The sequence below is a fragment of the Columba livia genome, chromosome 2 (assembly GCF_036013475.1).
Source record: "Columba livia isolate bColLiv1 breed racing homer chromosome 2, bColLiv1.pat.W.v2, whole genome shotgun sequence".
Taxonomy (NCBI): domain Eukaryota; kingdom Metazoa; phylum Chordata; class Aves; order Columbiformes; family Columbidae; genus Columba; species Columba livia.
The window spans coordinates 156,400,496-156,415,412 of NC_088603.1; the positions used below are offsets into that span (position 1 = coordinate 156,400,496).

The window sequence follows — 14,917 nt, forward strand, 5'->3', positions numbered from 1 at the left end:
AATATTGTAAACTTAGTTAAGACAAGTATTTTCTTTCTCAAATAGCATCAAGAGTAACAACAATACCATGGTTCAGTGTGGATCACATAGCTCTCATTAAAGCCTATGTGGAAATTCACTGTCTTCAGTGAGCTTGTAGGCAAAGTAAGGCAAAATTTTCTGTCGTAGAGTCTCTTTGACTCTATATTGTGACCTTTGGCTTCCAGAAGACAACCTGAGAATTCAAATTAGCACTAAACTAACTTTGTAGGGCATGTAAACAGGGCCCTCTAGAAGGCAACTCCTATTTTAAGGGGATTAAATCACCTCCTGTGGTTGCTTCTCTTCCTCTACCAACTGTGTCTCTAACTTTGGCACGTCATGATAGGATAAAGTCAGACCTACAATTTATTAATAGTAGGATTAACCATATAAGGCTGAGTGATTCCAGAATCATAAGTATGATCTTAAAGCAGCTTGACTTGACACTGCTGAGAACTTCAGTGCTCAGCCGCTCTAGATTCCATACTCTGTACATGGAAGAAAAGCTTTTAGAATTTAGGATTTGACAGATTACTTCGATAAAATAGTTTAGAGCATAATACACTGATATGTGGGTTATGCTGATACTAAGGATGTAATCACAAAATTATTTGCCCACCTTAATGAAATGCTCTGTGTTTGTTATTCAACAGTTCTCAGTAAGAGAATGAGAGCTAGAGCAAGACAAACAATTTGTTGCTTGCAACAGTACTGCCAGTTGTGATACAATGAAATAAATAATATATTGTCCAGTCTATCCAGGCAATACAAAAGGAATCTAAATCAAACTCATAACTAATGAGATGCCACAAAACCAATAATCAAATGTTGGAACAGCTATTCAGAAAAACATATTAGTAATTAATGCTTTTGTGACACAACTCATCTTGCTAATTACAGCTCTTGCAAAAGAAAACATGATCATATTCACTTTGCAATACGGACTTAAAATAAATGTTCTCATAAACTACAAACAGCCCACTAACCTTCTGCCTGTTTGTTTTGTCTGCATTGATAATTAATTATTTCCCCCAAAGCTCATTATCCCAAATCTTTCAGGTTGTTTAAAAGAGAAAAAATATCAGCCTGACTATTAATCATACATAAAACACACCAAGTGTCATATTTCACCTGGTTATACCTCCATCCTTCAGTATTATCTCAGCCCGACTGAGCTTGTCAAATGTATAGCAAATTAATGCCTTAAAAAAATTATTCGTATTTTTCTCTATAAGGAAAACTTTAGATAAATGACTGACTTCTTGGGTCATTTACAGTGTGTTTCTCAGATCAGGGAAAAAAGGGTGACAGAATGCTTTGTGGTATCCAAATAGCCATCAAACCACATGGATTCTATTTTCAGTGCCATGGGAAGTTCCTCAGCTTCCCAGAATATAAGATCACTGAAGTTCCCATTATGGGCTCTGGATAATGTTAAATAGAGATGTTACAAGAGGTTTCATTCTCTGAAAACATGAGAAGAAGCTTTAATGCAAGTCTGAAATGGTCTCCTCGTTATTTTCATATTGCTTATGTTCACTGTGCAGGTCAGCTGCAGACAGAGATGTGCACTGGAAGGTGGCAAGTTCACAGACTGAAACCAACTGCCACTTCAAAATATAAAAGTTGTTGAACAAAGAAGGCTGGAAAGTTTTGACTCAAGTTTATCAGATGCTCATGAATCAGAATAATGTTTCTGACTTGGCACCAGTAATCCTTAACTTGTGCATAAAGTTAGGCCTCCATGTCATAAATATGGGTTCATTGCGGAGCAAAGCACAGAATTCATTTCTGTTTCTCAGCCTAGCCTATCAATGATTTTTTTCTGGCAGACATTTCTTTATCATTCCAGGAAATAAATCTTGCAAACATTGCAACACGAGAAACAATGCCTGATGCAGCAAAAGAAGCTGACAACACCTGCTGGATATTCTATATCCTCTGGAGAATTTAACATCACTAAACTTGCTGCTTTCTGGTGGTGCTGTGCTGCCTGGAATACAACAGACAGAGGCACCAGGTTGCTAAGTTTGCCAAATGACAGGATAAATCAATTTTTTTCTTCTAAGGTCTAGTCATAGAAGTGCTAATGTCATTGCCTTTGACTTCTTATGCTACAAATATTTTCTGGTGGGTTTAAATACCCTATCAAATCAGACAGAGACAGGACCAGACCTTTGCACCAAATACTGCATTAAATTCCTTGAATTCCCTGCTGCTTTTGGTTTATTCAGCTGGTGAAAGGGCTTTGCTGAAGGCCGTGTTCCACCAATGTCAAGAGCTTGTAGCAGATCAAAATGAAGAGAGAAATTAGGTCTGTATTACCTGATTTCTTTCAGACATTAGGAAGTCCAGTTTTCCACCAGGGAGTCCCAGTTCTATAAAAGTCTTTACCAGCCGCAGATCTGCACTGTTACCTAGAAATTAATGGTACTTTACAAGATGTAATTCTACAGAAAAAAAAGAAAACCATAAAAAAAAACAACCCTAATATAGAACAAATTCAATACATCCATCTTCCTATAAACCTTGCGGTCAGGGAGCTCTTGCTGAGTGCTGCTAAGACAGCTCACCACACCAAAGCATCATACACTGAGACAGTGGAAAACCAAGAATACCCCAGAGACTGCACGAGGTGGGGCTGGACCTCACCTACTGCTGCTTGGGACTGCAGGAGTGGTGGGAAAGAAAGGGAAAGACCAGGCCCAGAATAACTCTACCACTATTTGTTGAACAGCAGGGGTAAGTCAAAAAGCCAAAAAGCTGAGGTCAGTCCTTCCACCCTCACAGCTGCTGAGGATCCCAGGGGACACAGCAGCCCCGCCAGGGACATTGGCATGTGTCCCGATGGATAAGGCTGCACCTTCAGATGTAAAGTAACCTTTCTTTGTTTATTTATAAGTAGAGATGCTGCTGAAATTAGGCTTCTAATATATTGAGAGGTTACCCCTTCTGTACTAGGAAATCCCAAAGTCTTCTGAAATGTTTTGTTGGAAAAGGATGTACCTCCACTTCATGGAAAGGACATTACTTGCCAGATTGAATGGCAAACTGTGCTTGCTCAAGCCAGCATTTGTTTTCCACCTTTCTGAGAATGTCTGAGATTTCAGAGTCTCCACCCTCCTTCTCTGTAGTTTCAAGGTTAATGTCTACACATACCCATTCATACCAATAATTTGTCAAAAGAAGTTTCAAGTTTAAATATCTGTTTCCTGCTTAGAAAGCATGTGTGTAAAAATTCCTGGCCATGCTTCCTCTGCAAGGAATAAAGATTTTTATTCTCTCATTTTCTTAATCTGGCCACTATCCACTCTATAACAGTGCTGGGGGCGGGTTAAATAATGTTTTCAGCATGGTGACATACTGCAAAACAACAAGCATGTGTGGAAAGACAAGGAGAATTACTGTAACACATTCCTCTGTACACAGAAGGACATGTACTTCAGTGTAGAATTCTGTTTGAAAAACAAAAATGTTAGGCACCCATTTCTTAAAGCATATATTTAATATTCCCCTTGATTCTTTATTGTAATAGACTGAATAACGTAATAAGAATTAAATACTTAGCTAAGATAAATACATTCCTTAGATTCTCCACTCTTTCATACTCGCTGAACAGCTGCCTTTCTTTTAGATTACACCAAAATGACCTGCAAACAGCAATTCCTTCTGGCCTTACCATCCAATCCATGGACACAGACAACCAGGTGAATTCCATCTTCCAAATTTTCTTCCTCTTCCTCTGGTGGAAAATATGGGATATCAGAAGCTAGTACAGATAAGTCACTGTACAGAAATCCTTCAATCTTCATTTCTTTTTTAAATTTTTCTTTGGCCTGATAAAAACTGGAGAATACATTAATTAATCACAATAGAACTGGGTGTTCAACAGCAAACTTTCAAACTAGAAATGAAGAGGCTGGTATTTGCAAGAAGTTATGTTATCAGCTTTCACGTAGAGAACTTGATACTATTTCTTACATATTCTGATTGAGAGAAATCAGGATGCAGGGAAGAAAATCTGCTTCTGAGTCATTTGTCCACATAGAGGTAATAGCTACATCCCATTAGCACCTCACACCCATCAGAGGAATGAAGTATTTACAAAAAAATAATTTTCTGGTGGCAAATAACAACAAGACTAAGATACAGAATTAGCAATTTTGCATTTTAACAATTTAATCATCCTTATTGATACTGAAATGCAAATTTTAGCATTTTGCTAGCGTCGGATGCATTTATAGGCAGGTAGGAAGGGTTGTCTGCATTCTTCAGACTGTTCCTACCTCAGGTGGTAGATATTTTTGTTTCGGTTTGGTTTTGGGTTCTTCTGAAAATACCCTATTTCCCCAAAAATAAGACCTACCCCAAAAATAAGCCCTAGCATGATATTTCAGTATTTGTGAGAATGCTCAAAATACAAGCCTTACTCCAAAAATAAACCCTAGTTACAGTTCATAAAAAAGTAAATTTAAATAGTGTCCAGGCAGCTATAAATGTAAAAAAGTAGTAAGTTTTGTAGCAAAAAATAATACAAGACCCTGTCTTATTTTTGGGGAAACAGGGTATTTTGTAGCTAAGAGGAAAAGCAACTCAGTGCTGAAAGAATTAACGTAAGACCTTTCCTAGTCAAGGCCTAAAATTTGACACGCAAATTCACTCTGAAGCATTGTGCTCGCTGAAGGCGCCAAACTCTTAAGTTGCTTTATGACTTAGCAAATCTTAGCTTTTAGGAACTAGTTATCACAACATAAGTGTAGAATTACATAGAAAAGTGTAATGAACCAGGTTAGGAGATACAAACCTTTAAAGCTCCAGAATAGCTTAAGGAACTTGATACAATAGTGAATTACATCAGCTCTACTGACTTTAAAGGGACACAAACCAGAAAAATTTAGCATTCAGGCCATGGATCTGGAGGCCCTACATTCAAATGCATGACTACATGCTTAAATCTTTTGCTTCACAAAGAAGAAACAGATTTTATGGTTAGATTACACAGGACTTTCAGCAGGGTCTATAAAATGAACCCCAAGAGAGTGGAAAAAAAAAAAAAAAAAAAAGCTTAGGTTGCAAATAAATGTAAATACAGAGACAACATTTTGGGCAGCTGAATGGGTTGAGAAATTCCTATGCCACTGTTTTCCCTCAACACAGCAGAGACACAAAAATATGACAGAAGTATCTATGTAATAGTGTGTCAATCTGTGAAATGGGCCACTGTGACATCAAAGTCACGATGTGGCACCTTTGCCATGGGAAGTGAAGCAAGAAAACAAAATAATAATGCTTATTCTCCATGTACCTAGGTTGCAAATTCTCTAATTTTTCCAGTTTGAGAAGCTGAGACCCTACCAGCCAGTCCCTGCTCCTGTTTCATAGTTTAGCTAATGAGTGCAATTATTTGAGCAGAAGAAAAAAAACAAGTTGTGGCACTGACGTACTGAATTGAGTATCTGGGATCAATGATCAAGTCTGGGTAACCTTGACTTCATGAAGAAGGGCCAAATTTTAAAGATTATTTAGACACCTACTAATAAATCTCACTGTTTTTCATGAGGATTAAAGACCTAATGTCTTTTACAATCTCAGTCTCTCAGTGTTTTCATAATTTATTTATTTTATATAAACGATTTGCCTAATTGGCTTATTTACACTGTAATTCTTCAGGCAGCAGATGTCTCTAAAGGCAAGCTTACAGTATGCCGGGGATGTCAAACTCATTTTCACTACTCCTACACTTCTACAGTCCTAAAATTACATTCTGCCTCTTGAAGGCAACCACGAGGCTGATGTGGCCCCCAATGAAAATGAGTTTGACACTCTTGCAGCGTGTTTACTGTGTTAGGGACCTGAATTTTGGCAGGGTCTCTTGACATTACAGTGGCACTAATGAAGAAAGTAATTAGACATTCTTACTTCAGCATCCTCTCATTGGTGTCTTCATCCATCTCATTTGAATTAGGAGAGACAACTCCGAAAGAGCCGAGAGGCTGGCGTGTGATGGGGAATGCAGCCTGCTTTGCAGAGAAGCCGACCATAGCAGGGGTTTCTTTAAGCACAGAAGAAAAGGGAAGACACGTGGCTGTGCAAGAGACGGACAGGTTAACCACATCAACAGCCTTTCTGCTTTCCAGGGCTACTCCCTCCGTTGTCGCCAAATGAAACCCGGTGCCATTAGCTACAAGGTTATGCTCTTGACTGTTGGGTTCCTGAGGATATTCAGCCTTGTAGGATCCAGCAGCAGAATCTGCTGAGGCAGGTGAGTCATTGAGCTCAATTTCTTGTAACCCCTGCATTTCTGCATATGCTGCTGTGCTGTCATCAACAAGAGAGCTACCACACTGTCCTTGCATTGAGACAAAGTCATTTGAAGTCTCTGAAGGAGCTGGAACAGGATAACAAAACTCTGTTACCAGCTTCATGCTTTGTGAGAAACTCTCCTCTCCTGAAGTTCTGCTATTGGAGTAAAAGCCTTGTTGTGTATTTAAACTATCCAGCTTAAGTTTGTCTTTTGGATCCTCAGTGCATGTATCAAACTTATCTACATTTTTGTCCAAGTAATTGCAAGGCTTTGGTGTTTTTAAGTGGCATTCACCATTGGTGTCCAGTGACTGACACTCAGAGCCATTGTCTCGGAGATGCTTTGGACAAATGGGTGGTTTTGCATTTTCCAAACTATGGTAAGTCTCTGGTAAACCTTCCTTCTCCTCCTCCTCTTGTAACTCAGTGTTACTGCTACTGTGTTTGATGGAGGGTTTGACATGTCCTCTTGATTCTAGTTGTCCATTTTCAGCAGTGATTTGACTCTCAGAAAAGTCTACGGTTAACTTTACATCTCTATCCTCTGTATCTGTGGGACTTTTTAAGTTTCCTTCTGAATCTTCACTGTGTTTGGATATATCCACCTCCTCTGCAGGCTCTTCTGGGCTGCTGATTTGAGGAGCCGAGACAGATTTTGTCAGTTTGGTAAGCTCCACTTCCTTCTCCTCTTCCTCAAAGGGCAAAGAGCTGATGGATGTGAGCGATGCTTGGATCCCACTGGGCAAGCTGGTATTGCTTTCTGTGTGGCCACCCTCCAGCGAATTTCGGTGGATGGCATGCCTTCGTACCAAGTGGTGCAGGATCTCCCGATCACTGGGTAGCTCCAGTGCCCGGCTACGAGCATCAGACCATGCCACTGAACTTGGTTCGCTTTCTATGCCTGAATCAGATATTATAGAGGAGGATCTTTTTATAACCCCTGACATCATGGTAAATTCTTCACACTCCTCACCTCGTTGGTCCTTTGCAGACAATTTTGCTTCAAAGCTGTGTGTGGGCAAACCTTTCAAAACAGGGAGCAGAGCCCTGGTGTCTGGATCTCCTGTTTTTTCAAGACTGGTTAATTCATTCAGTGCAAGCTCAGAGGAAGTGAAATTATTCTCTGGATGACTAGATTCCTCTATTTTATGTAATTCAGTCCTGTCTTTCAAGTCATCAGTTCCACATGCTCCACACTCATACTGAGCACTAACAAATAATGTGGACTCACTTTTGTGGGAATCCTTATTGCTAGGTTTCGTATCTTGGTAGGTAACATCTACCGCCAGACTCTTGTCTTTTAATAAAACTTCCTCAGGTGTTTTAAAGTCTTCTGATGTGCATTCTGTATTGCCCGGCTTTGAATCAGAAATCGTTTCCTTACCTGAAGCAAAAATATGTTCATGTTTCCTTTGGCCTTCTTTGTTCACTGTACGTACCTGAGATGTGGAGCGCTGCTTTAAACCCTTAGCTGTATAAGCAGCACCTTCAGTACTGCTGTATATGCAGGAAGGATTCCCATTTATCCTGTCTGTGTGTATTAACAGACTACCTTTCCCAAAGTCTCCTTTCATTAATGCAGTAGCATCATTTGATGCAAAGTCTTCGTTGTCATCTCTTACATCTGTTCGAATATTTACAGGAACCTCAAAATCTGGGAAAACTTCCAAATTCTGATCTGCAAGAAAGGAAGAAAAAATGAAGTGGTACCTGCAAGAACACAAGAAATTGCTGCACGGCGGTGTGGGACTTTTCTAAGCGATTGTAAGGTCTAAAAAGCTATGTATATTTATATTATATAAATTATACATAGATTAGAGGCACATTACAAATGCAAGTGTGAATTTCACTAGAATTACTAGAATTACTCACTAAACAGTTATAGTTAAACCATAGAAGACAATATAAATAAAATATACTTTCTTCAGTATAATTATATCTAAACTGCTAGTTTTTACAGCATAGGTAAGAGAAACAAAGATGAGACTTCTTTGTATTCATGCTGTCATAAAACATTGTTCAACTCTTGCTTGTGAGTCAGTTTAATACTCACTTAAATAGTTTAAATATCTGTAATGAGCATTGTCAACATTTAGGCAATTTGGTAACTCTGGACGAGTGAAAATTTTGGACCACAAGGCATACACACTAGACTGTGGTCACCTATAATATTGATACATATTGCTTCCTTGCTAGTTGTAGTAGTTGAATAAAAAGTAAAGGGAACAAATGGCTATGAGTTTTTACTACAAATCTGCAGAACTAATAATCCTTAATTAAAAATTTTATTTGAGTACTCAAGGGGAGAATATTTTTTTGGAAAGCAACGCTGCCTTTCATGGACAGTATTCAGCTTTATGCTGAAATCATGCTTTTGTTTTGAGTTTTCTTACCACTAGATGTCACACTAGGTATGAAATTCACAGTGCTGTTTTTTTTTTTAAATTGGTACCATAAAAAAATTCCAAAAGATCTTGTTTTCTTTCTAGATTTCTCCTCCATCTCTTGTAATTAAATGGCTTACTTTGAAGTTGAGAAATATGAAGCTACATGAAACACTCTAGTTTGCTAGTAGGGAAAACAGAAGAATTTACCTATGTTACACAGTAGATCACACTGATTCAAGCCAGAGCTGGTCCAGGGGATGTGAGATTTCTTACCTTGGGCTGGGGAAGTGAACCTCTCTCAGCTCAAGATGGCTCATGAAGCTGTACTTTGTGGGGTTCTACTCACCTTTGCAAGGCATGTCCATGTACCTATCTTCAAAGATTACTGGGAGAGTGTTCCAGTCCCCATCTATGTCGAGGCATTCTGCTGGGAGTGGAGGCATGCTGGTGAAGTACTCTGAATTACGAATTTCTGTAGAAATCTGTCCATGACTTTGGATCCTGGCAGCAAAGTACAAAATAATTTGAGTGTCTGAGCAGTTACCATGCTGTTTCTCCATTAGTCCTGCAAGTCTGGCAGCCGAGCTGGATATGTAGGCAGAGGACAGCACAATGTGCCTGAAAGGAGAGAAGTCAATATTGTCTACCTGGGGGGTACTCAGCTCTCCTAGGAGGTTTCTTGCGAGTTGATTTCTGTCTCTCAGTTAGAAATAAATTGAACTTGCATACACCTTCACGGAAAAAAAACTGTATTTTTGAAATTATTCCAGCTGTCACTGCCACTTGTAGAACTCATTGCTGTTCTCCCAGGGGTCACCACAGCTGGCTGAGACTGGATCCCTCAGCTGGCCTTTCAGTCAGGAAAAGAGGTCTGCCACTCTGTCTGTGGAAAGGCTTTCAAAACCCAAATGTAGGAAGTAATAATCAAAAATTTGATTGAGCAATACATCCTAGAAGGATGTATGGCAGGCCCTCTATATCACTTATACCATGCCTCAGAGCACTGCAATATACATACCTAATGCATCTGGAAAAGCTTGGACACATCAGTTCAGCTTCCACCTGTTGGCAGAACTAGAATGACCATTTCCATCTTTTGGATTATGTAAAACACTACCTGGCTTTCATCAGTGATGTTAAATTAGCACATGAATGTGGGTTCAGCTATAATGAACACAGTAATTTTTAGTTCTGATGAGCTTCCTCTCTAAACATCTTCCCGAAAAGGTGGGGAAAACATCAAATACAAAGTTTGTTAATTTGTGTTGACTCTTTGATCAATTAGTCTGTTTATCCTAAAGAATAAATAGGAAGGCAAAAAAGCTTTTCATGGATGGCCAGCTGGAAGGAATTCTGCAAAGATCCAAAAGTCAGCAAAATGGAAATATTTCTGATTAGCATTGGCAAAAAGCATATAATCATCATGTGGCAATTAATTGGACACACTTTACACATTATGAAGCAAAACTCAAACAGCAGGTTTGTAATTCATGCCAGCATCGAATATTCCTACGTCCAGACACAAATAACTTGTTCAGCTTCAACTTCAGAATATAACTGTTGCTGTCTGTCATTTGCTCTTACCTGTAGGCCAGTTATTTTTTCATCAAAGAGAAACAAGTCCTGGTTTGCTAAAACATGACTCAGACAGGAGTCACAAATAGCTAACTGTGCATTCTGGCCTGCAGCAACACCTGGGTATTTGGAGTTAACTTTTAGCATCATAATTCAGTTATCACTGACACACTAATTAATAGTAGCAGCACTTTACTAAAGACCACATGTAAAAATAATAAAGTAAGACTGCTTCGAGACCAAACTCTGGCACAAAAGATGAATCACTGATATTGAAAGGTGTGAGAAAAAAATATTTTCTCTGTAAAATATTGGAAGGATATGTTACCTGCTAGAGGCTCTCACTCTGTGCGATACCCAGCCTAATGAAAATGGTGTGTCCTCTCCTGTCCTAGCAGTCAGAGGCTGTCAGGCATGTAGGCATCACACAGAACTTACAACAACAGTGCATGAAGAAAAAAAAACCCCTCTTGTCTGGTAAGAAGCAAGAGGGAACTGAGGGAAAAAAACCCTGTTACTCTTTGTGGTGATTTTACAGCACCTGGGACATTGTGAGCTCATCTCACCTGGAGCTTCTGTGAACCCAGTTAATACTCACTACTGCCACCCCTAACATTAATAATACTTCAGCAGCCAAGACACTGCTTTTCTAAATGCACAATCAAAAAGAAAAGATAACTCTGCCACAAAGCCCACGAAGACCTAATTTACTATAGGCCAAATGTCAAAGTTTGTTAACTATTTCACCTTTTTTTCTTTTACTCAGTCTCCTTGATAATTAACAAGGAAAAAAATGTTTTTCTGTAAGAAACAGGCTAGTTCTGTGGTTGATGGAAGAAATAAAAGCATTTCATGCAATTAGGCTTCCCCCTGTGCAGGGTTAGGTTTGCTTGAATAAGGCCATGAGTGTCTGTGCCCTCACATGATGATCTTGATGTGTGGTTTTTCTTTTACATAGCTCACTTAAAACCTGACATGAGAGGACAAAGTGAGCACAGCTGGTGCTGCTCTAATTTGGAAGAAAAAGGTAGCCTTGTAGAACCTATCTGCTAATGAAGTCATGGCCCTTTTTGCTAACACTGAATCAGCCCTAATGTCCCTAGTGAGAGGTCTGAGAAAGTAATTTTCTTCTCTTCACAAGGTCAGAAACACATGTCTCACTTAAGCCTCATCATCCTCACAGGACTTGATGTCATGACCTTTAAGCTCCTTCTGAAAGACGGATTTCCACACTGCTAGTGCTGTGGTCCCCCCCATGGACGGGCTGTTTCTGTGCACATATAGTCCAGACATCTCTCATTGCTCAGAAATTCAAATCTGAGCATCTTTCTTTGAACTCTGCCTTCAAGGGTCAGGTCCTGAGTATTACTGTACAATCATATAATCATAGAATGGTTTGGGTTGGAAGGGACTTTCAAAGGTCATCTAATCCAACCCCCTGCAATGAGCAGGGACATCTTCAACCAGATCAGGTTGTTCAGAGCCTTATCCAGCCTGGCCTGGGATACCTTCATGGATGGGGCAACTACCACCTCTCTGGGCAAATCCTGGCTCCGTATTCCTAAAGCTGGATCATTAATACACACCTCCTCATCCAATAATCTTATATACCCAAATCTGGGCAAGGCAAAGTATCCGGGTTCTCTGAAGCATTATGCAGCCAGTGGACCTTTCTGGAGTGAGACATAGCTTTTAGAAGCTCAGGACTTTTGGAAAATGGTTGGTTCAGTAAACTAGCATCCAAATAAAACAATTAGGCTCTATTTTTATTTGAAAAAGAAAAACGTTCTTTCTCTGTTTTTTTCGTAGTTGCAGCTGAAGTTCTGAGAGGACCGAGGCAAGAAGGTTCTTGGCAGGATTGAATCCTGCAAAATATGTGTATAAATCAGCCAGAATAAAGGCCAGACAGCTGACTAAATCCTAATCTCCAGGCAACTTGTTCCAGTGTTTCACCACCTTCATAATAAAAAATTTCTTCCTTATATCCATGTACTCTGGTCCAAATCATTGGCTAAAACGGGAGGCAGGATTTGCCCTGGTGTAGCTGTAAAACTGTCTCTTCATACTCTCCAGCTTGGCTCCAAATAAAAAGTGTCAAGCAGAAGGAAATGCTTACCTTGCCAATGTTTTATAGCATATTTTTATGAATTCAGACCAATGCAACATTTGTTTTCCCAGACTGTTTCGCACTGTTGATTCTTGGTCAATAGACTATCAGATTTGAGCTTATATCACACCCATGGTTTCTCCAGATAACGTGGTGTTATACTCCATTCCTTGTCTTCCACTGCTACATCAAGTGAACATTCACAGCTTTGTAATGGCTGCTTAATGCTCCAGTCTACATTTAAAGATACTTCCTGCTATAGAAAGTAAGGCTGGACTAAACACAAAAAGAAATCCATGACTGCCTATCCCCAAAATAATATATTAAGGATGGCAAAAAGCAAATTTTTAAGTCATAGGATCAGAGGATCATAGAATCATTTTAGTTGGAAGACATCCTCAAGATCATCGACTCCAGCTGCTCCAGGCACTAAACCATGTCCCTAAGAACCTAATTTTTAAACATCTCCAGGGATGGTGACTCCACCACTGCCCTGGGCAGCCTGTTCCAATGCCTGAGAACCCTTTCCATGAAGAAGTTTTTTTTTTCTAATATCCAATCTAAACCTCCCCTGGTGCAACTTGAAGTTATTTCTTCTCGTCCTATCACTTCCTACCTGGGTGAAGAGTCCAACACCCTTCATCATACAAACTCCTTTCAGTTAATTGTAGAGAATGACAAGGTCTCTTCTCAGCCTTTTTTTCTCCAGGCTAAACAGTCCCAGTTTCCTCAGCTGCTCCTCATCAGGCTTGTGCTCCAGCCCCTCCCCCAGCTCCGTTCACTTCTCTGAACTCACTCCAGCATCTCAAGGCCTTCCTTGTAGTGAGGGGCCCAAAACTGAACACAGGATTCGAGGTGTGGCCTCACCAGATGATCACTGCCCTGGACCTGTTGGCCACAGTATTCTTGATACAAGCCAGGATGCTGTTGGCCTTTTTGGCCACCTGGAAACGCACTGGCTCATGTTCAGCTGGCTCTTTTCCCCCAGGCACTTTCCAGCCACTCTTCCCCGAGCCTGTAGCGCTGCCTGGGGTTGTTGTAACCCAAGTGCAGGACCCCACACTTGGCCTTGTTGAACCTCATATAACTGGCCTTAGCCCGTTGATCCTTCTGGTCCAAATCCCCCTGTAGATCCTTCCTACACTCCAGCAGATCAATATTCCCACCCAATTTGGTGTCATTTGCAAACTTACTAAAGGTGCATTCAAACCCCTCATCCAGATCATTGATAAAGAGATAAAATAGAACTTTTAAGCTTTTCTTGATTGTCAGCAGTCATTTCCCATTAAAAGTGCCACTGGATCTTATTTTGTGGGTTTAGGAAGTTAATTAAAGACATCAAAAATATTTCTACCTGTCTTGAAAGTGATGGTATTGGTGAAAATGTGCTCTGAAAAGAAATGAACACAATTGCAACTGAGAAGATGTGTGAGGGACATAATCTCATGCATCCCTAGAATATAGAAATCTTGAAATTAACAATCTCTGGAGCCTGACTGGAATCATTTACTTTTGACACTGATTTTGCTAATTTTACAATACAGAGGTAGGATAGATCCAGTGGCTTCTCTCAAACCTAACTGTTCCATGCCCAGTAGAAAGATGTTTTAAACTACATTTTCATTCATTCCCATGACAGAGGAGAGTTAACCGTTTATTTTACTTACAGGCCTTCCTGAAACGTGAGCACGGTGGGTTTCTGGTGCTCAGTACAGAAGAAGGCTTCTGAGAATCTCCTCACCTGAGGGAGAAACACACAAGTTAAACCTAAGATCTGCTGAAAGGTGCCAAGTACAATCAAGCTAATGACAGACCAGTGACTGCCAGAACTAGATTCCTCAGTATGCTCCATCTGCTTTGCACTACTTTGGTGACAGAAAGAAAAAAAGAACTCAGTTCTACTTTACTTTCCCAGTCCAGCACAATGCAGTTGGTGGTGTTGTATATTTTGATGGGAGATAAGAATTGTCCCTTGACAGTAAGTCAAGATTTTCTTACGTGCATCTTCTGTCCGCTTTTCTAAAAGTTGTCAAATTTAACATTTTCCCCTGTAATCTTAAAATGGGGAAGACTTGTTCCTTTCTCATCATGAAAATCATGTGGCAGCAGTGGAATGGGTTACTGAATTAGGACAATTCATAATTGATCATTTCTTCTATGGGAACACCCACAGTGACTCCCAAGAGAGTAAAGTAACTTTTCAATACCAGCCCAGAGGAGAATAAGCCCTTTTGTGGTAGAAACATATCTGCCTATGTCATCATCCTTACAAATGAGAGCTCTTCAATTCTCTTCATGGACATTACATCTGTTCAGTGTTGGATAATCAATTACAAAAGAGTCACAGATCTGAAGTAGCTGGCAGAGCACAGAGTGTGAAATAAGCTATAAAAAATTCAGTGCTGCTATCTTCCCTGGAATAAGCTTTTAGTTTCAATGAATCAAGCATAACATGTAATCAAGTGTACTAAGCTGTTAAACTGCAGCCCATACATTACTAATAATATTTGTAAAAGTGACCTCT

At 39.8% G+C, this 14,917-nt stretch overlaps 1 protein-coding gene across 12 annotated transcripts in view; it reads right to left on the reverse strand.

Annotated features, from left to right (window-relative positions):
• The window catches only part of FAM135B (family with sequence similarity 135 member B), a 274,657-nt gene that overhangs the window by 17,535 nt on the left and 242,205 nt on the right, over positions 1–14,917 (reverse strand). For 10 of the 12 annotated variants that reach the window (XM_065054475.1, XM_065054472.1, XM_065054474.1 and 7 more), the window contains 5 exons: positions 14,061–14,134; positions 9,058–9,329; positions 5,941–8,002; positions 3,701–3,867; positions 2,347–2,438 (listed from right to left, as the gene is read on the reverse strand). In XM_065054475.1, the coding sequence (XP_064910547.1) occupies positions 2,347–2,438; positions 3,701–3,867; positions 5,941–8,002; positions 9,058–9,329; positions 14,061–14,134 (2,667 nt within the window). The remainder of the gene's footprint in view (positions 1–2,346; positions 2,439–3,700; positions 3,868–5,940; positions 8,003–9,057; positions 9,330–14,060; positions 14,135–14,917) is intronic. The other 2 variants (XM_065054477.1, XM_021298851.2) reach the window with 1 other exon arrangement.